Consider the following 22317-nt stretch of genomic DNA (forward strand, 5'->3'; position numbering starts at 1 on the left):
CATTCCTAAGGCCTCTGGAGGGTGGAGGGCCATCCTTGACTTGAAATGGTTGAATAGGTTTATTGTGTATAAACGTTTTAAGATTTACTCCTTGCAGACCATCTTGGAAGTTGTAAGGGAGGATGATTACCTTACCTCAATTGATCTCACAGAGGCGTACTTACACATACTCATCCAGCAGGAGCATCGACAGTTTTTACGTTCTTCTCATTAATACACGGCTTTGCCATTTGGCCTTTCTTCAGCTCCCCGTGTCTTTACTAAGGTTTTGGCTGCCCCAGCAGCTCATTTATGCACAGTGCCTGTCAGGGTTCAACTATACCTTGATGACATCTTGGTACAATCCACTTCTCCGGCCAGGGCCAGAGCAGACCTCCACATTACAACACAGGTGTTGCAGGTCCATGGGTTTTCCATTAATGAGGCTAAAAGCCATTTCATACCTACCACCAGGATTCTCCATCTTGGAGCTTTGATAGATTCCAGGGCTGAACAGGTCATGTCTGAGGAGCGGGCTGCCAGCTTTAAACAACTGATAACGGAGGTGATCAACAGGAGGAGAGTTTCATTGGCAACCTTATCTAAACTCCTTGGATAGATGGTCTCGGCCATTTCCATAGTGCCTTGGGCTAGACTACGCATGAGGGACCTCCAATGGTTTTTGCTGCCCTTCCAGAAGAAGAGGATCAGCACGTTGTTAAGAGGGGTGCATCTCACAAAGATGTCATTTCAGGGTCAGGCACAGAATCACCATCACCACCGATGCCAGCTTATACAGCTGGGGGGCACACATGGACACACATATGGCCCAGGGTTGGTGGTCGCAGGAGGAAGCCAGCAGGAGCATTAACTGGCTGGAGCTCTGAGCCATTAGATTAGCTCTGCTGGAATTTCACCGATATATCGATGACCGACACGTGCTGGTCCTCACAGACAACATTACGGGCAAGGCCCACGTCAACAGGCAGGGGAGCACTAGATCGAGGGAGCTCATGCTAGAGGCTTATGTCCTGGGAACGTGGGTGGAGAATAACCTTTCCCTTGTGGCTGAGCACATTTCAGGGGAGGCTATTGTGCGGGCTGACTGGTTGAATAGGGCTACAGTAGACCAGGCTGAATGGCAATTGCTCCCTTCTCTCTTTCAGGAGATTACTCACCGGTTCGGAGTCCCAATTGCGGATCTGTTCGCCAGCCCCTCTAATACCCAGATCCCCAGATTCTTTACCAGATTCCACACGCTGGGAGCGGATGGAACTCTTTGCTGCCCATGACCCAGGGGCCTCCTTTATGCTTTACCCCCGGTGCTTCTCCTCCCCAGGGTTGTCCACAGGACCATCGAGGACAGAGCAGAGGTCATCCTCTTGGCTCCGCACTGGCCGAGGTGTCCTTGGTTTGCCGACCTTCAGTCGTTGTCGGTGGAGAGGCCCTGGAGGATTCCAGTGGACAAGACTGTCCTCCGCCCAGGAGCGCTACAGCACCCAGAGCCCCAATGGCTCCAGCTGGCCACCTGGCGGTTGAGCGGCTCGCTTTAAGAGGGGATCAATTCTCTGCCAGGGTTATTGATACTATACAGGCCTCTAGGAGGCCCTCGACGGTGTGCATTTACGATGCCACCTGGAGAATCTTTTGTAAGTGGTGCCTGCCTAAACAGATTGCTCCTGAGGACTCCTCCATCCATCAAGTCCTGGAATTTTTACAGGACCGCCTTGACAAGTAGTTCTCTCCCAACACCATCAGGAGGCAGGTGGCAGCCTTGAGCACCATTCTTACGGGGGGGGGGGGGGTGGCCAGGCCATTTCTCAACACCCCACGGTGAAAAGGTTTTTAAGGGGAGCTACCAACCTTCGGCCACCAGCTGTACACCATTACCCTACTTGGGATCTCACTAGGGTCCTTGGGGCTCTAACCAAGCCACCATTCGAACCTTTGAGAAGGGTCTCCATGGAATTACTTACCTGGAAAGTTGCCTTCCTGGTGGCGATAACTTCTGCCAGGAGGATTTCAGATCTGCACACTCTCTCTGTTAGGGAGGACCTATGCAAGTTCCATAGCGATAGGGTGGTCCCTAGACTGGACCCTTCTTTTGTGCCGAAGGTGGGGTCATGGTTCCATAGGTCGCAGGAGGTGGTGCTCCCTAATTTCTGCCCCAACCCAACTGACCAGCTTAAGAAGCAGTGGCACAAACTTGATGTCTGTCGGGCGCTGAAGATTTACATCGTGCACACGTCTGACATTAGACGGTCGGAGACGCTTTTTGTATCTTTGCTGTCTTCGTCCTTAGGCAGTGTCTCTATGACAGTGATTGGCAGATGGGTGAAGTGTTGTATAGTGGCAACCTACGCCAGCATAGGAGCTGGAGGTTCCAGGGGGTATTACTGCTCACTCTACACAGAGTGCAGCCACCACAGCGGCGTGGGCTACTCAGGCTTCTCTGGAAGAGATCTGTAGGGCCACGACTTGGGCATCCCCATCGCCATTCATTAGAAACTATAAGTTAGACAAGTTTGCATCGGCAGAGGCTGCTTTCGGCCGCAGAGTATTGCAGGTGGTACGATCTGATGTTCAACTACCGGAATGGTCGCCTTCCCTCCCTTGAGGACACCTGGCTTGGGTATGTCCCATGCATGGATGCTATCTCCAGCCTTATTGAGAAGAGTGTTGGTACTTACCTGATACGCTTCTTCTAATAGGGTGGAGATAGCATCCAGCCCCATCCCTTCTCTTTTTTGGGAGGCGACCTGTCTTACCTGCGATTGGAGTTTTATCGGGCTTGGTTGAGCGCATACGGTTGTGTTCTGTTTACCTGTTTCACTAAAGTTTATTTTTTTGGATAACACGTGGAGTCTGTGTCTTCATTTACTTCGCCGGAAACTTGGTGGTAACACTCACGGGGGGGTTATATAGTACATTGACTAATTAATATTCAGACAGTCCAATCAGAGCGAGGACAGTGTCAACCCATGCATGTATGCTATCTCCACTCTTATTAGAAGAAGCGTATCAGGTAAGTACCAACGCTCTTTCTCTCTGTCTACGATAGTGCCAACTTACCGTTTGACAACTCTAGCAGCCATCAGACGTTGCTCTGAGTCCAGGTAGGCGGAAGGTTCATCAATTAGGTAGACATCAGCGGGCTTTCCGAGACAAAGAGCAAGAGCAACTCTCTGCAACTCACCACCAGATAAAGTTTGCACCTAATGCAGAATCATGTTTTTAAAAGTTTAGCTGGTAAATTAGGGAAATTTCATAGAAACGAACCATAGTAACACAAGAATAATACCTCTTGATCAATGATATTTTCAATCTGCAAAGGCTTCATTACATCAGTCACAAACTGTGGATGTGTGTAAGCATCTCTGATCTTCTCATGAAGTAGCTGACGAACACTACCCTATTCAAATTAGATCATATTTAGACTTAGGCATTGAATTGAGTTGACTATATTCCTACTACTTTTGTTAGGGTGCACAGTCCATAACCATCTAACACCTAATTAGTGACTATCAGACAGAATAGGAGCAAGAGGCAAATTATCTCTACTCTTCAGACACCATAAAATAGCCAAGTCATCTCAAAAATATGGAATGCCAGCCATTTTGGCCAGCAAAAATTCTGAAATAAAGGCAGGACTGGTTTAACTTTCAGAGGAATTCTGCTCCTATTCCTACCTTTAAAGTTCTAAAAAAAATTAAAAACCCAAACATATATGAAATCATTTCCAGGAGTTCCGCCAAAGGTTGGCAGATGGTAGAACCCAAGCTATGTAAGTGAAAGTATTCTAAGGTTGCACTTAGGAACATTCCATGTTACCTCCAGACCATGCTGACCAGTTCATTTCTTTGGTGATGCAAACATTTTTAAAAGTCAGTGTTCCAGAATATTAAAAGATTTATGGTCCTTGGAATATGATCTAGGTTTCCTGAAATGTTCTATCCATTGACATAAACTTGTGCATATATCTACCCCCATATCAAATGTCTACTACAGTGTTTCCATGAAACTAAGACCCAAGCAGAAAATAACCCCCAGCATGATTTTCAATAATGTAAGACCTATCCCCAAAATAAGCCCTAGTTAAGCTGGGTGTAAGACAATGCTTGTGTTGGCGGCGTCTGTGGAGGCCTGGGCGGAGTCCTGGCTGCCTCTTGGGGATGGGGGCTCCCCTGAAGCTCGTCCCGCATGTGCAGTGAAACTGGAGGACAAGGTTGGATGGTGGGGCCTCACTTCACGTCAGCAGCAACAGCAAGCGGAGACAGAGGCAAGGGAGGAAAGTGATCCAGCCCACTGGATGTACTGTGTGGATAGATTGGGTGGCCCGGGGGGGAGGCACGATTCAACCCGCCAGATGTATTATGTGGCTGCCCACCCACTCTGTCCCATTGTCTGTATTTGCCCATGGCCGTGATGGGGCAGCCAGCCAACAGGGTGTCTGGATTGCGTGCCTCTTCGTTGCTGGTGCCACAGGTGACAGAGCACAGGTGGTGCCAACCTCGCCCTCCAGCTCCGTCGCACACAGAGGACATAATCTGAAAACAAGCCCTAATGCATTTTTTGGAGAAAAAATTAATTTAAGACCCAGTCCTATTTTGTGGGAAACCTGGTAACTCTGATTAATGGATAGCACAATAAAAAAAATGAAGCAGCACTTACGGTAGATTTTGGACTGATCTTCTGCGGCTTATAGCTAACATTTAAAACAGGTACTTCACCTGAAAGAGATATACTGTATGTAATCTAAGTTATGGAAAATTATTTTTAAATGTATGCTGAATCAATAAATAAACATTACTTTTATCATCTGGAGTAAGTCGCCCTGCAAGCATCCGAATGAATGTTGTTTTTCCAGTTCCTAAAAAATAGAAAAATCTTATTTAAAAAGCAGTAGTGTTGATAATGTCCATCTTAAAAACAAAGCACATATAGTCTGTTATAGTCTGCTGCTCCCTCTCCAGAACTGCACTCTCTTCAGACAGTACATGCACAGTCCTGAACTGATAGAACCATATCCATTTACTCATACATATGCTAATACAAGAGGGATGAAAGTATCACACCTTGAAGCATCTCATATATCAGATGCCTCAAGCTCAATTTCTGCCTCATTGACTGGACTGATCACGGAGAAACAATTACCATGACACAGGCCCATCACTTCTAATCCCTAAAAGAATCCTGAAGGAGACTATGGTCAATGGTATTGAAAATCACTGAATAATCAAGAAGAACCAGCTCTATTGTACTACCTTCATCCCAGCTCCTCCACAAATCATCAACCAACAGAACCAACAGTTCTGTCTCAGTACAAAACTAGGAAGCTGGAAACTGGATAACTACTGGACTGTGGGATCCAGTGACAGCTTCCTGAGGAGAGGGTATACCATTGCCTCCTTCAAGGTAGGTGGAACCTCCAGCTCCCCCAATAAAGCAGATACTACTGTACAGCCACGTCACCTCAAGGGCAGTCCTCACCAGCCAGAGGGGCATGAATCTAATTAAAAGATATCTGGATTAGCAATCACAAGGACTATGTCAAATTCTTCAGGAGCCACATGATCAAAGTAACCTCAGGTAACTTTTTAAGATTTTGCTTCAATCACCTTGACATGATTTGTCCAGTCACAAGTCCAATTGAAGCAATCTAGATGTCTATTCTTCAAATGGGCTACTTTACAGATGGTTCTATTACACATTTCTCAACAGTAAGAAAATAATCACACTACACAACACTAAATATCATTTAAATAAGATCAGAAGCAAGCAGGCCTTCTCATGAAAACTCATTTATTTTCTTTTTAACAAAACTCACCATTTTCTCCTAACATCACCATTATCTCAGAGTCAGTGAATTCTCCAGCTACGATAGACAACTCAAACTCTCCCATCTTTTTTCTCATTCCAGGATATTTATACATACACATCTTTTTAACTTCTTCTTCGTTAGCTGTCTCTGCCACTTTAAAAACTAATGATGCATCTCGAAACCTTAAGTTTTCTGTTGGGACATAACCATCTAAGAAAATATTTATGCCTGGAAGAAAAGAAGCTTTAGTTAATATTGTAAAATTGTCACAATAGATTTTAAAAATGCCCCCAAAGTTCTGTGCCTTAAATGAATCTGGCTTCCCCAATGACTTTTTTTGTCAGATCACAAAAGGTGATCATATGACCCTGGGACACTGCAACCATCATAAATATGAAATAATTGCTAAGAATCTGAATTTTGATCACATGACCATGGGGATACTGCAACAATCCTAAGTGTGAAAAATGGTCATAAGTCACTTTTTTCAATGCCATTGTAACTCAATGGTCACTAAATAAATTGTTGTAAGTCGAGGATTACCTGTATTCATAAAAGTTCTGCTGTTTTGGAAATGAGATGATCTTGTAATACAGGTTTTGTATAGGTAAGCAAACATTTAGATACATAAAGATAAGGCAAAATTTATCATAAAAGCATTTTATCCCCCTTTTGGAATATTTTCAACATGGTGCAGCAAGCTCTTCATTTTGAAGTGCTCATATCATATAAACTTTTACTGAAACAATGAAGAAAGGAAAAATTGAACTATACAATTAAAGTACCATATCATAGGCATGGTAAGGACAAGAGACAGTAACTGATTTTCACAACTGATCAAATTATCATATCAGTTTTTTCCAAACCCGTGTTCTCAATTCAGCCAGAAGCAGGGACGTGCGGTCAGGGGAGGCAGAGCCTCACCTCTCTTCATGAAATAATAGTATATAATATTAGATACTATACATATATATATATATATATATATATATATATATATATATATATATATATATATATATATATATATATATATATATATATATATTTGTGTTACAACCCCTGGTATGCCTAAATATGGGAGGAAGGTCACTACTCCCTCTTTCTGTCCTTCGGCTTCATCACAGAAGACCATGCAGGCAGAAAACCATATTCTTATTTTTAATGTTGCCTTTTTTTATATTTGTGTTGTATTTGTACTGATAAATAAATAAAGGGAGACTAGTATAGATCTATTTCGAGCTAATTAGCTCTCATCAGCTAGCCATACCCTTGGTTCAAATCCCAGTAAGGGTATGGCTAGCTGATGAGAGCTAATTAGCTCGAAATAGATCTATACTAGTCTCCCTTTATTTATTTATCAGTACAAATACAACACATATATATATATATATATATATATATATATATATATATATATATATATATATATATATATAATATTATATTATATACATCTGTCCGGCCGCGCCCGGGAGCTGCGGAATGAAGGCACGAAAGGGTTCCCCAGTCGCTTTCGTGCCTTCGTCATCCGGGAGCGCCGACATTTCTGCCTTCGCCCTCCGCAGCTCCCAAGCGCGCCCGGACGGCGGTAGCCAGAATGGCGCCAAGGCAGTCCGGCGGGCGAGCGACCGAGGATCAGGCTGCCTCGCTCGCTCTTTCGTCCACTCGGACCGCCTCGGCGTCGCTGTGGCTACATCCGTCCGGCCGCGCCCGGGAGCTGCGGAGGGCGGAGGCAGAAATGTTGTCGGCGCTCCCGGATGACGAAGGCACGAAAGCGACTGGGGAACGACGAGAACCTTCCTGCCTCTGCTGGATTTCGCGCGCTGGGTTGCTTTCGTCATCCGGGAGCGCTGACAACATTTCTACCTCCGCCCTCCGCAGCTCCTGGGTGCGGCCGGACGGATGTAGCCACAGCGACGCCGAGGCGGTCCGGGTGGATGAAAGAGCGAGCAAGGCAGCCTGATCCTCGGTCGCTTGCCCGCCGGACTGCCTCGGCGCCATTCTGGCTACCTCCATCTGGGCGCACCCGGGAGCTGCGGAGGCAGAAATGTTGTCGGCGCTCCCGGATGACTACAATATGCAGTCGCGAGGAGCGCGCAAAGTCCAGCAGAGGCAGGAAGGTTCTCGTCGTTCCCCAGTCGCTTTCGAGGACTGCGGAGTGCGAGCCGGTGGAGCACGCTCAGGAAGGCGGGGAATGGGATCACGTGTGCTGGAGGCTGAGGCAGCCTGAGCCTCCAGCACACGTGGTCCCATTCCCCTCCTTCCTGATGATGTCACCAGCCTCACCAGCCATAAACCTCACCGCACGTCACTGGCCAGAAGTAATCTAAAGCAGCAGGCTGATAGTATGTGTGAAAAGTACTTTACAGTATGTGTGAGAATTATTTTATCTTTCACTTATAAGAACACACTTCCTAGGATACAGGCATCCACTGCTACATGTTTTACATATAGATGTCAATGTATTTATTGCATCAGGGTTTTTGTAAAAATATCCAGGACAGATGAAAGAAACACTCTGAACAACAATTACCTTCTCTTACACTGAAAGGCATTGTGACGACACCATAAGCACTTGGCACACCATACAAGCAGCAGATAAAATCGGAGAGATAATCTAAGACACTCAGGTCATGCTCTACGACAATAATATATCTAGAACATAAAAAAGTAAAGAACCAAAAGTTCAGAAATTTCAATTAAGCTTTTCTTCACGTTTCAGTAAACATAACAGCAAGGTACAATATTTTACTTGTGCAAAATAAATGTGTGAATATCATTTTCTATCCTACAGGGTTTTATCAACATCATTTTACAAACAGTTTGAGGATTCTTTACTTTCTTTTGTTTGTAAAAGAAAAGAAATAATACTCATCTAGGTAAGAGTTACAGGTACAGATAATTTCAAAGAAATAAAAACAAAAAAGGAGCAAAAATAGTTCAAGGAGTTCTATTCTGAGAAGGATTAAAAAAAACAACATGCAGCTCACATGATTTTAGGTGTCCATTTATAAATGTCTTACCTGTCTGGATTTATTAGAGATCGAATAGTAACAGCAGCCTTCAGACGCTGCTTAACATCCAGGTAGCTGGAAGGTTCATCAAACATGAAGCTACCCCCCCCCCAAAAAAAAGAAGACAGGCTTTCATCAGCATTAAAAAAAACATTTTCCCTAAAAAAATACACCATTAAATCCAGTAAGCAAAAACACTCCACACAATTCAAAGGTGTTCTGAGCATGTGCATAGGCTTCACAAGTTACAAATTTATAGCATAATAACAATTTTGATGGATTAGACCAATCTTAGTATTTTGATTCTTAAAACGGTTGGTTCTTTTGAGAATCAGGGGTGGATGTATATCCCTTGGAACTGTTTTTTTTTAAATATAATTTTTACTAATTTTTTTCACCTGCAATTAAAAAAACTACAGAAATATAATAAGTAGAAAAAGGAAACATGAAAGAAAAAGTGACAAACTGCAAAAGGGAGAAAAAGAAATATAACTAAAGAAGTGAATTCCAGTATTCTTTGTAATAGTTAAAAACATAATGATTAATATTTCCACACTCCCAAATTACATGTTGGGTTCCCTTCTTCCCATAAACGTAACTTTTTAAGCTATAAATCCCAAAATCACCAATTCATTTTCAGCAAAATGTCTATGAGTGTGGTTGCATAGGAGAGGGAGTGTTGCAATCCAAGTGTGTTCTATGAAGTTCAAGATCCTGGGATTTTGCACTTCACAGTAGAGCTCCTCAGGATAAAAAGAAGCCAGGGTAATCTGCAGCTTTCCTGCCAGCTTCCCAATTGACTTTGCTTGGGGAAAGTTGCAAATGATGATCACATGACCATAGGCACTACAACCATAGTTAAGTCTGAGCCAATTACCAAGTATTTAGATTATAATAACATGACTGCAAGGTTGCTGGAATTGCCAGAACTTCAAGGACCAGTTGCAAGTCTCACTCATTCTGTGCATTTGTATGTTTACTTCTCTTCTGTCATAACTCTCATCATATGCTAAATAAATAATAAAGTACAGTTGTAATTTCAAACGATTCCTGAATGAGTGGTCTTTAACTGAAACTACCTGTGTATCATCAAAATTGAAGAAGCCGCCATAACTCTTATTCAATTAATAACATAATCACAGGACATAGCTATTCATTCTAACAATAATGAAAATATTCTGACAAGAGTAATATTACCAAAATATTTGATTGAAAATACATACATATCAGCTTTCTGAATGCAAACAACAGCACAAGCAAATCTCTGAAGTTCTCCTCCGGATAGATCTTCGACGTTCCGTTCTCTTAGATGAGATAAATCTGTAAAAGTAGATTTTTTTTTAAAATAGCAAAATATATATCACCATATATATTTTGTATACATATATACAAAATTTCCCATCTTTATAAGTACTTAACTATTCCCTTCAAGGAAAATACTAGAAATGAACCTTGGTTATGTCCATTGTGCTGTTAGGTCCATTGCATAGGTCCATTTTTTAACATATAGAAAAAACTGAATCCTAAATAGCAATTCTTGCTGGTAAAAGAAATACAATTTTTCTTGATTTATTTTTACTTTCTGTTCTCTCTCCTTCAAGATCCCATAATTCCAGAAAGTCTCCTTCAAACCTCAATTTTGTGGAATATGAGATTATTTTAATTGGATATTTTAATGCATTTTTCAGATTAGAGATATAGAAGATTTGATATGAAGTGGTTCCTGGAAATTTAAGAATGGCTGGACATGAGTTAGTAGATGAAAGATAGGCAAAACAGAGTTAATTCATCTTGGTAGAGGTATAAGGGGCAGTCTGAAGTCTGGACTAAAAATTGGTTCTAAATAAACAAATGGCAACTTTGACAAACAGTTGTTGTCCAACTTTTGTAGACATTGACATATTTATACAAAAACAATTCAGACTCAGACTGGTCTACAGGTGATTCTCATTTAGTGATTGCCTCTTTTAGGACCTTTTTTGCAATTATGGCGGCAATGAAATTTTTTTTACAACTAAGGCTCAGATTTACAACTTTTGCAGGTCTGTAAAACAAGAGAGCTAAAACAAAATCATAAGCACACTTGCAGTTTCACTTAGTCACTAAATTGTCAGACCCAATTATGATCACTAAATGAGGACTACCTTTATGTGTTGAAAATCACGCTGAAAATCTTCAGCTGATAAACAGTGAAAAGCTAGTTTGCTGAAGGCAATCAAGACTTCTGGGACAGCTAATGCTGATTTTACAATACTCTTATTGTGTACAATTCAAAACTATGACATTAATACTTTAAAGCAGTAATTGGAAATGGGATACCTACGTGACTCTTTCATTTGTCGAAAGCACAGATATTCTTTGTCTGAAAATTACATTGTAAACTAGAACCTTTGAGGAGGCATATGTTACGTATAGTAGTATGTTGGAAAGACCTTGGGAGGTGGGTGAGGAAATGTTGCCAAGAGAAGGGTCAGATAAAGCAGCATAGTCTGCAACTGCATAGTGTGGGCAGAGCAAGCAGCTCAGAAAGGATCCTCCATAAATTCTCAGGCTGTAAAGGTGATGGCAGAAAAACTGCACTTTCACACCCTTACATGATTCTGTGAATGTAGCTTTACAATAAAGCAGAATTAGCTTACTTGGTCATATTTCCTATGTGGTCTACCTGGTAAAACTAATAGTGTGGGTGGTACAAGATTGCAGGAGAAGTTTGTTTTGAAATATGTCTCTATTTAGAATTCCTGCTTTCAGTTTTGGACTCCATTAAAAATACTTTTACAAAATTTATTTTGATATAGTTCATCATTTTAAATAATTTCAGCTCAATTGGATTTAGTTATATTTTGATCCCACTGAAATCAACCTGATTAGGAAACACAAATGTTTAATTCTTCCTGTTTCCAGCCTATTTCATGTTTAATTTGGTTAGCTCTGAATTTCACTGTGAATAATACATTTTAACATACTCCACATCATTTCAATATTTCATTAGCAGCTAATGTACTTTATTTTAAACAGAAAGTTTTAAAATATTAAATGATTATTTAAACATTCCCAAAATAATTTGTGATGAAACTACCACCTACCAAGCTGTTTACATACAATGGTCTGGGTACCGGTTTCATCCTTCCTGTCCAATATTGCGCCCACTGTTCCCTGTCATAAGACAACAACCAAGTTGTTTTTTTAAATCACAGGAGAAACTATACAAAACTGAAGCTTGCTACAAAAACACAAGTGAGGTTAAATCTTTCATGAAACTTTGAAAAATTATCTCATTCCCATAACTGATCAGTTATCCCTTTCTTTCGCAATCCGAGCATTGCATATCGGATATGCAATGCTCTCTTTACTCACTTTGGCAGCTTTTGGGATCTGGTCCACATACTGAGGTTTAATGATGGCCTTGAGATCATCTTCCAGAATTTTTGTGAAGTAGTTCTGCAACTCAGACCCTCGAAAATATGTCAGGATTTCTTGCCAATCAGGGGGGTCCTAAACAAAATATTTAAATAAATGTTTATTGGAATAAAGCCATGGTTCACAAAATAAAACCACAGATGGTTATTTTGATTATATGCTTCGTTCTGATAAGCGAGAATTACCTTTAAACTGCACAGGCAGGGTAACAAATGGGAGATAATGGTAGCAAAGAATTGCAAAACTGATTTGGAAATAACATGAAAGAAAAAGAGACAAAAATAAAGTGGAAAAGTTTGTGGCACAATGGAGCGAGCACATGTTTTTTTTTTTAAATGGTTGCTTTCTAATTCTGTATTTATTTCAATACATTAAATGTTTTAGATATCATACGTGGATGAAAGTATGATATAAGCATTTAAAATAATAAAACTAACATAATGAAAGCACAAAATCACACAGTGAATATTTAAAAAATCAAACATAAAGTCAATTTGATAAAATAATGTACTGTAAAAAATTGAAAAGCCAAGCTCAACTGCATTAATAAAGATCAAAGACTTGGGAGAAGAAATATAATTAAAGGGATCTTAATTAAAGGGAAAGCTAACCTGCAAACTTTCAAGCTCTACTAGTTTCTATCCACTCACACATTCAAAGGAGCATCATGCCTCATAAGGTAGACCAGACTAAGAAACCAATGGCATGTAGATCAATATTACTTTTATTGTAAAGCTACAACAACAGAATCATGCAAGTCTGGATTTGCTTCTTTCCCTCCCTCACTTTATCTTAATGTTAACTAGGAGGGGCATCACTGAGATATTTCCTCAAATTAGATTCTTAAATGGGCAGCCCCTGCTTATCTGACTGTTGCTTTGGTAGTGGTCTTCTCCTTCAAGGCCATTCCCAATGTCATTTACAATTCTTTAAAGCAATTATTAGATCATTATAAAGTTGCTATATACTTACATCGTATTTCCCAAGATTTGGTTTCTGCTTTCCTGCTAAGATTTTCAAGGCAGTTGACTTTCCAATCCCATTTGTTCCAACCAAACCAAGCACTTCTCCAGGACGAGGAATAGGCAACCTTCACAAAGCAATTAAAATGCAGTCAATAATAAAAAACAAGATATTACATATTCCTTTATTTTCCAGTTCCATTGTCTTTAGAAGTAGATATGCACTTATAATGAAAGTTGCAACATTTAGGTTAAGCTTAAATAACGATTCATGCTAGTCTAGAAGAAACGGAGAAGTATCAAAAGTTTTAACAAAACTTCATTTGCTGTTAAACGAGTGTTCTTGAAAATATTGTTTAATAAGCACTACAATCTAAATCTGTTTGAATATACTGGGTTGTGACCGAGTGTATTCTGATCCTATTTGTCGATAGCAAGATTAATCGTACAAGAGAAAGCAAACAACCTCCTTTGAATTGCTTGCCAGTGATAGCCATTCAGAAAGCCACAAAGTAGTTAAAATTCTGCTGATCATAATATGAAAACTGGTAATTTATGGAATAATTAGATTTAATTATTCTTATGATATTTCTTTGACAGAGAGGGAATAATTGTTTCATATAAAGAACGTGCATATTGGCTCCATAAATTCCCACCATTCTTAGGAATGTGACAATACTACATGGAATCATCAACATCCAATTCATTAATTAATTAAATCCAAGTAGATATCTAATACCATGTTTCCCCGAAAATAAGACAGGGTCTCATTTTCTTTTGACCCCCAAAATATTGATTGGGTCTTATTATCGGGGTGGTGGTGGTGTTGCCAGATGGCTGCTCTCTTGCGAGCGGGCACCCAAAGAGCCAGGCACAGCCTCAGGGGTAAATGGCTGTGTTGCGCTATCGCAGCAGCGCAACATACCAGCCATGAGGTGACCACACTCACGAGCAGCCACCGGCAACCCCCCTTTCCAGCCGGGCAGAGCGCCACTCACGGACCCAGTGATATCCCAAAGGCGCTAAGCCACGTGGTGCTCTGCCCTCCCCCCCCAGTTCCCGTGCTTGACGCATTCAGGATACCCTTAGGTCAGTGCATGGCGCTCTGCCCAGCTGGAAAGGAAGGTTGGGCGAGCGCCTGTTTCATCCCCAGCTGGTGTGCCTCCCAACCTCACCATGCCGTGGGCCAGCTCTCCCTGCAGGGTCAGTGTGCTGCTGCCGCCGCAGCACTCCAAGCATAACCTATTCTCCGGCTTTCAAACTCCGGAGATCCGCAGCCGAGTCTTTCGGCAGCAGCCACTCTGGGAGTACGCTCTATGGTTGTGGGGTGGCTGAGGCAGAGTGTATCCCAGAGTGTACAACCATAGAGCGTATTCCCAGAGTGGCAACTTCCGGAAGACTCGGCATCCAACCTCCGTGCTTTGGAAGCCGCAGAAAAAGCCATGCAGTGGTGGTGGGTCGAGCCAGCGGAGATGCCCTGGCTCTGCAGGCAGAGTTAGACAAGGGCATCGTGAGGCTGGGAGGTGCGCGAGCGGGGAGAGGAAAAGCTGCTTGCACAACCCCCCTCTCCAGCCATGCAGAGCCCCATTCACTGACCTAGGGGCATTCTGAAGGCGCCAAGCCGCGGCAGTCGGAGGGCAGCGAACAGGCGGTTTGGTGAGGGGGGGGTGCCGGGCGGCTGCTCGTGAATGTGGTCATCTCATGGCTGCTGTCTAGTGCTGCTGCAAGAGCCCAACACATCCGTTTGACCTTGAGGCTGTGCCCGGCTCTTCAGGAGCCCGCTCGCAAGAGAGCAACCGCCCAGCAACCCCCCTCTCTAGTTGGGCACAGCACCGCTCACTGACCTAGCGGTATCCCGAAGGCACCAAGCACCATGAGCCTTTGCCCCCCGTTCCTGCGGCTTGGTGCCTTCGGGGTACCGCTAGGTCAGTGAGTGGAGCTCTGCCTGGCTGGAAGGGTGTGTGTGTCCAGGGGGCTTATTTTCGGGGGAGGGCTTACATTTTTGCCCACTTGAAAAATGTCGCATGGCCTTATTATCAGGACATGTTGTATTTTCGGGGAAACACGGTAAGTGTATTGATAATTATCCTAAAGTTGAATTTAAGCTGTAAAGCAATGTTTTACAAAATGACACAAATAAAGTACGCAATTGTGATTACTTCATATTCATAATTATTTTTTAAGAAATGTAGTAGAGAGATACCTGTGAAGTTTAAAGGCATTGGCACAATATCTGTGAGTTGTTTCTTTCTCCAGGTTGCTAGGCAAGTTAACAATTGACAAGGCTGCAAAAGGACATTTCTGTAAAATAAAATGAGTTTATACATTTAAAACATTACAATTAATAGAAAAAAACAATTTTGACTGCAGTTCTCTTTTTAAACAATTAATAATGAAGATGATATAATTTTATACTGTATAATAGACTGAGATAGGTGGCTATAGAAATCGAATAAATACATTTTATTTAAGACTATAATAGGCCACTAGGAGAAATTAAATGAAATTTATCTTGAAGTTGCTCGTAGAAAAAGAATGGAAAGCTTCATATTCAAAGCAGAATACCAAAAATATACAGAATTTAATGTATAAAATAATTGTCATGATTTGGACATTGTAGCAACCATAATTGGGGAGAGCAAAGAAGCAAGAATTAAAAGCTCAAATTCTATAAACAAACCCCAAAATTAGAATGCATCTTCTTCAAAAAGCAGGAGTCTATAATAAATAGCAATTCTACTTTTTAGCCCAAACTGATCCACACATAGTGCCAAGCTTTATTGAAGTTTGGCTTAGCATATTTTTCACTGAGGCACTTATCGTTTTGTAAATCATGTTTTATTGGCTCAATACAATATATAAAGCCAGTGAATAGCGGCTGATTCGATAAATCATTGTTGTATGTGCTACATTTACAGGATACGTGGCTTAATGTTGGCTTAATGTTGACATTAAAAATGCTTACAGATTATTCTTAATTTATAACAAGTTGCTTAGCAACCATTCAAAGTTACAATGTCTTCTCAAAAGCTACTTCTGATTCCATGTTGAAGTTACGACAGCTGCACCAATAGTTTCATGATTGTATTTTGAGATTTGGCTGGTTTCCAGCAAAAAAAAAAAGCCTATTGGGTAAAATCAATTCACACAACTATGGAATTTGCTTAACCGCTACAAAAAGGTCATAAATCATGTCCAGTCATGTGGTGAACTGCTTACAACTACAACAACTTTAATTTTGGGCTCAATTATGTTGAGGACTACCTATACTTAATAAATAAATAGAGTATGACATAGTAAACCACAGCCAATGCTGTTTGCTAAACCACTTCTCTTTGCATGATCTCCCAGTTAACAGTCAAGGTGTCTGGCTAGCTGATATTTTCTGGTTATTTAATTTTGTATTATTATTATAATATTCCACAAGAAGTTTAAAGTGGACCACCAAGCATAGAGTGAGAAAAAGACAGCTGCTTTCATTTCAGAATGAAGATCTTCTGTGCCCACATAAAAGATAAAAAAACCAAAGTGCAGCAGTAAAATTGTTCTTCATTTAACTTTATTTCCCTGGAAAGCTAATGACTGCTTATTAAAAGTATCCAACTATTAATCCTAAATCACAGCTACTTATCAAGGATAAATCAATCAATTTTCCTAATTGTTAAATCACCTGTTACCTATCCACAAAGGTAAAAGAGCACTGTGGAACATCAAACTGTGGTTTACATCTATGCAGAATGAAAGCCTTTCAACAGTCTTTTGAACGTCTGGGAAGAGCAAAGAAGCAGCACAAAAAATCTTATCCAACAGAAAAAATTAAAGAAAAGCATCCATACTTGGAATGGTCCTATTTGAAAGAGAGGTATTTTTCAATTATTAATGATCCATACCTTAATACAAATACCGCAACCAATACATAATGTTTCAGAAATCCATGCTATTTTGCACTGTGATGTTACTTCTATGCACAATTTTCCTGAATAAAAAAAAATTAAAAAGAAGAAGAATTACTCATAGCAGTATTATCTCTGACCACAATAAAATTTTGTAAATGGTCTTAAATAATCCTGAATTTAAGTATCTTAGGCATGTATCTCTTAACTTTAAAATAAAAATCAGTAAACGTATTACAAAACACATCAGATATTTTGAAATATGACTTTATAGTTGAAAATTATGACTAAATGTTTTTTTTTCCTTTTTCAATTAAAAAAACCAGTTTCATATAAATGATCTTGCATTTCTTACCCATTCGAACCACAGGGCAACTCTTCTTGCATTCCTGGCGACATTTCTTTGGCTTACATTTATCATGGTTCACAATAGCAATTCTTGTTAGTTTATCAGCCATAGTAAGGATTTACAGATGATGCACATACACAAACTGAGGATTCCAAAATGATGGTTCTAGAATAAAAAAAAACAAATAATAAATATCCAAGAGACACTGAAGAACAACAGATATCAATGATACAGTAAAGTAAAAGAACAAGCATGCTTGGTGTTTCATCTCACTCTTGCATTGATTTTTGTGGGAAAAGCCAAAACCACCCTTAGTCTTTCAGTGCCACTTAAACTATTTAAAACTAAACTCTTCAGAGTACAAATCTGATTCCTTATCAGCAATATAAGCAATATATGGACTATGATATCAGGTTTTTTTATAAAAAATGTTCAGTTTTTAAGCTATGATTTTCAATAGCTTATGTCCTGACTGCATTTTTTATAAGATTTTTTTTATTTTTTGAATAAACACAGACATACAAAACACAAAAAACATCACAAAACCATTTTCTATTACAAATTGTAGAAAGTATGTCAATTGGTTACAAAAAATGTTCGTGCATCCCTTCCACAGTCATCACCTACAATTCATATCGTTATATATTTTAAATCAAATATATTTATATATATTACTATCATCATACCTCAACCTTCATTTGACTATAATTGTTTTTACGTCTTTTTATATAAAATATTCCAAAATTTAAAGAAAAACCACACAATGGCATTCCGTTAATTGTTTCCATTATCATCCGGTAACATTACATCTTTATGACATGTTCTAAATAAAAAAATGATTATATTTAATAACAAAGTTTCTAGACCTCCTTTCTTTATCACTGTTTACAATTTATATCCAATTTCCTTTTATCAAACCAGTACATATATATACATTATTTTTAACTAAACTTGACTTAATTTTTTATTATAAGCTTTCCTACATAACAGAATCTCTAAACTTTCTTTCGTAGTCACCATTTGCAATTTATATCAAATTTCCTCTTATCAAACCAATACATATGTATGCATTGTTATCATTATCAATTATTTATCTAACTATATCCATTATAATTTCATTTTTTACATAATGCTCTAAATTTAACTAAATTTGACTATTTTTTTATTATAAGCTTTCATATATCAACCTGTGACTTTCAAGTAATAGTGCAGTCTTGTCTTTTGCCATTTGTGGGATTAGTCTTCTGGTTGTTTCCTTAATAAGTTTTGTATGGACTTCTCTTCGTAACTTGTTGCATATCTTATATAATCTCGAAACCCTCCATCATTTGCTTCTTTAATCAGCTTATCTTTGGTTATCAATAGTGCTTCTGACAAAATTTCTCTCCTTAGATCCATCAATTCTTCTCTTTCTTCTTCTTCTTCTATACCTTAAAATCTGGGGTAGAGCTCCTGTCCATCTATCTCTCCTTTCCATATTCCACTCTTTCCATTTCCAACCAGGCTCAGTTCACTGTTGGTATCAACAATTATCTTGTCTCTTTGTTCATTTTTCCCTTCAGTTTTTAGGACTTTAACCTCCACTTTTTCCATTTGATAAACCTCTTCAATTTTTCCATCATATTTTACTGTTTTACAATCTATTTTTTCCAATCTCTTCTCAATTTTCTCTGTTACTTCTAATAATTTTTGAATTTCAAACAAAATGTTTTGCAATGTTAAGGTTTCTTTTTGATGTTGTGCCATTCTTCCAATTGGTAAACACTGCCACTCTTGAATTCAAAACTTTTTATTAGATTTGACGCAAGTTCATTTATAATCTTTCAAAACAAGGCTTTGTTTTCACTTCTCTCCAGCTGCCAATGAAGCTCCTAAAGAGCACCTGTATAAACAACCCATGCTCTTCTCCTTATCACTCTCTATAAACAAGCTGAAGAACCTTGAAGTGCAAAGTCAAAATGATCAAAGCGAAAAAAGAAAGGGGAATGTTTCCAGGACTCAAGCCTCCAGCTGGCAGTGTTACTTCCTTTCCCTCTGATATTACAACCCTCTTTGTATTTCTTTTATATCTTTTTTATATTCCAGGCTTAAAAGAAACAAAATTCTTAACTGAAGCAAAATAAAAAATAAAAAAACCATCCAAACCAGTATTATAAAATAAAGAAAAAGATTTTTATCCATAGGTAAAAAAAAGAAGTAGAAGAAGAAAAACTAATCCATTCACTTTAGAAAATAGGAAATATTTGCAAAAATTCTTTCCATAAAAGAAAATTAAAAAAAGATAACATGCTGTCCAATGTAGCTTAATTTTGCCGCTTATTTTCTTCTGTTTTCAAATTTAATTTAGCTTTAATTTTTTGGGGGGCTATAAGATTTTCTCACCAGATGGACACACTTTCTCTTTCTGCTTTCCTCCTGTTCCGGAGCTGTCCCAACTTCAGCAGCTTTTGGCTGCGCTTCTGTCGCCGGCAAGAAGAGATTCTCTTGGATCAATCAGGGACTTTGCGGTGTCCCTGAGATTAGAAAGACGTACTCTTCCATGTCACCGTCTCTTCGGGACGGTTTAGGTCCAAAAGGACCATCCAGCGGCAAAAGTATTGACTGCGATCTCGGAGCTCTGAGATCGCACATTGTGTCATTGTGACGTCAGTTCCCGTCTCCCCATCCTGACTTCTTAAAGAGTGGTGCGGTGGCCTAGAAGTACAGCTCTTGCCTCACAATCAGGAGGCTGTGAGTTCAAGCTCACAGTAGTAGAGGCAGATATTTGTGTCTCTGGGCACAATGAGGCTATATCTGCTGAATAAAAAAACCTCTGCATTGGTGACAGGAAGGGCACTCAGCTAGTAAACATTCAGCTCCATTCAGTTGCAGACTCCACCCTTCAAGGGATTATGGGGTTGTTAACAGAAGATGTCCTGACTGCTTAAAGCTGAAAAGTACCTCTCATCCACATTTCTTTCTCATATACTCCTATATGACAAGATATGTGACAAGATTTGGAATGAGATCTGTAATCATATCAGCTTTTATAGAAAAAGTGAACATAATATACACAATAAAAGGGCAAAAAAAGACAGTCATCATTTCACGGCCATATTCCAAATACAGAACTTAATTAAAAAAATAATAATAAAGATTTTTGTAAAATGTTTGTAAAACAAAATTCTGGAGCTTTGCTGTTCTCTGAATTTGCTTGTAGATATTTCATTATCCAACTAGATAACATCATCAGTGCACTCTAGGTTATTCTCTTGGCAACGTAGTTGCACCTATGTTATCTTGTTGGGTAATGAAATGTTTTCAAGGAAACCAAACTCAGAGAGCAACAAGGACTGCACAACTCAATCCTGAGCTACATATATTATTTTATACTGGAATTGCATAAAATTCAAAATTTTATTTGTTTGCTGAATACACACACACATATATATACACACATACATATACATAGATACATACGTGAATTTCTGCAAAAATATGTTGGTCAAACAGAACTTAAATGTATTCGATATCAAAGTCTAAATCCAAAACAAATCAGTACTATTTGATCAAGTATACCGAACTGCAGACTGTGTATGTGGTTCTAATAGCCTAATTGAACTTTACATTTTTCATCACAAAACATACATAGAGCTTTAATATAATACAATAATTTTCCTGATATTTTTAAGTCAGTTTTTTTTTACTGACTTTTTGTGGATAATCAGTAACACTGATATTAGGCAAAGTATTGAGCAGTGCTTCCTGTTTGAAAGGGAAAACAGTTGCAGAGTTGTAGAGACCTGCATAAAGGTACATAAACTTTTCTTGGGTTCATGTGGCCACTATTTGCAGCTGTGGCACAATCTAAAAAACAAACAAACCCCAAACCCCAAATCTGTCAGGTGCTATCTATACACCCAAACTCCAAAGAGTTTTTCTCTAAATATTCAGAATGTTGCTGAACCCCAATTGACATGATTTCCAGCCAGTCAAAATGTTATCTGTTCATTCTTTCAATCCATAATTATTAAACTACTGAACATATGGGAAGCATTCACGTACAACAGTTTACATCCATTTGTTGTAGATGATTAGCATAATACAAGACTCATAAAGCAGTTTTGTAATGTTGATTCAGTTAATAAACATTTCTGATCAAAGAAAAATTATTTAAATATCCTGGGATTATACTACCACCAATTATCCCTGCTACCTAATAACCCTGACAACTATACTGTCTGTTTTATCACATTTCTAATATGAATGCTACAAATTATCTGGTGAATAAGTGAGTTCATCATCACTTTGCCATGATCATCTTGTTTTATAACCATTCTTGTTTTTTACTTCATGATACAACATGGGTTCCAGCACAGGAGACATTCAAAGCTTAAACAAATATCTAAAAGCAGAGGTAAAAATAGCCACCTTACTGGTCAAATCAAAAGGGTTTCATAGGGATCAGAAGACTCAACAGCTAAGTGGAAAAGGGACATGTTCTAACCAGTGGTGCCACCGCTGGAGGGGAAAAGCCTTCTTAATAAAAGTATCTTGAATAAAGCCGGTTCTTGGAAAAGAGCTTCGTCGAAAATTATTGCTCTCTTACACTGTATACTTAGAAGCCCCAAATTTACCAGGAGAGAAGAGTTAAGGGGCTCAACTGGGCTATACCACTATGGTGTCACAGTTAAAAAGTGTCGGATTGTTATCGGGAAGAATCAAATTTAAGTCTTACTCAGCTGTTAAGTTTACTGAGAGACTTCGGGGCCGTCATTTTTTCCTGGCCCAACGGTGGTGACGATTAAGGGCTGTATGGACGATCCAAGTCCCCGTTGTATCGAACAACTCAGAAAGCGAAATATAAATGTTAAAGGCTAAGAAATAACCCCCCCTG

At 39.4% G+C, this 22317-nt stretch overlaps 1 protein-coding gene across 1 annotated transcript in view; it reads right to left on the reverse strand.

Moving 5' to 3' along the window:
* The window catches only part of ABCE1 (ATP binding cassette subfamily E member 1), a 33551-nt gene that overhangs the window by 10861 nt on the left and 373 nt on the right, over positions 1 to 22317 (reverse strand). The window contains exons 2-15 of the mRNA XM_081959513.1: positions 17448 to 17606; positions 17090 to 17175; positions 15403 to 15500; positions 13210 to 13327; positions 12175 to 12312; positions 11904 to 11973; positions 10041 to 10137; positions 8827 to 8916; positions 8337 to 8458; positions 5807 to 6028; positions 4790 to 4849; positions 4651 to 4709; positions 3281 to 3391; positions 3052 to 3194 (exon numbers count right to left, since the gene is read on the reverse strand). Coding sequence (XP_081815639.1) covers positions 3052 to 3194; positions 3281 to 3391; positions 4651 to 4709; positions 4790 to 4849; positions 5807 to 6028; positions 8337 to 8458; positions 8827 to 8916; positions 10041 to 10137; positions 11904 to 11973; positions 12175 to 12312; positions 13210 to 13327; positions 15403 to 15500; positions 17090 to 17175; positions 17448 to 17550 — 1517 coding nt within the window. The 5' untranslated portion in view covers positions 17551 to 17606. The remainder of the gene's footprint in view (positions 1 to 3051; positions 3195 to 3280; positions 3392 to 4650; positions 4710 to 4789; positions 4850 to 5806; positions 6029 to 8336; positions 8459 to 8826; positions 8917 to 10040; positions 10138 to 11903; positions 11974 to 12174; positions 12313 to 13209; positions 13328 to 15402; positions 15501 to 17089; positions 17176 to 17447; positions 17607 to 22317) is intronic.

The sequence above is a fragment of the Natrix helvetica genome, assembly GCF_964273705.1.
Source record: "Natrix helvetica genome assembly, chromosome: 7".
Lineage (NCBI taxonomy): Eukaryota > Metazoa > Chordata > Lepidosauria > Squamata > Natricidae > Natrix > Natrix helvetica.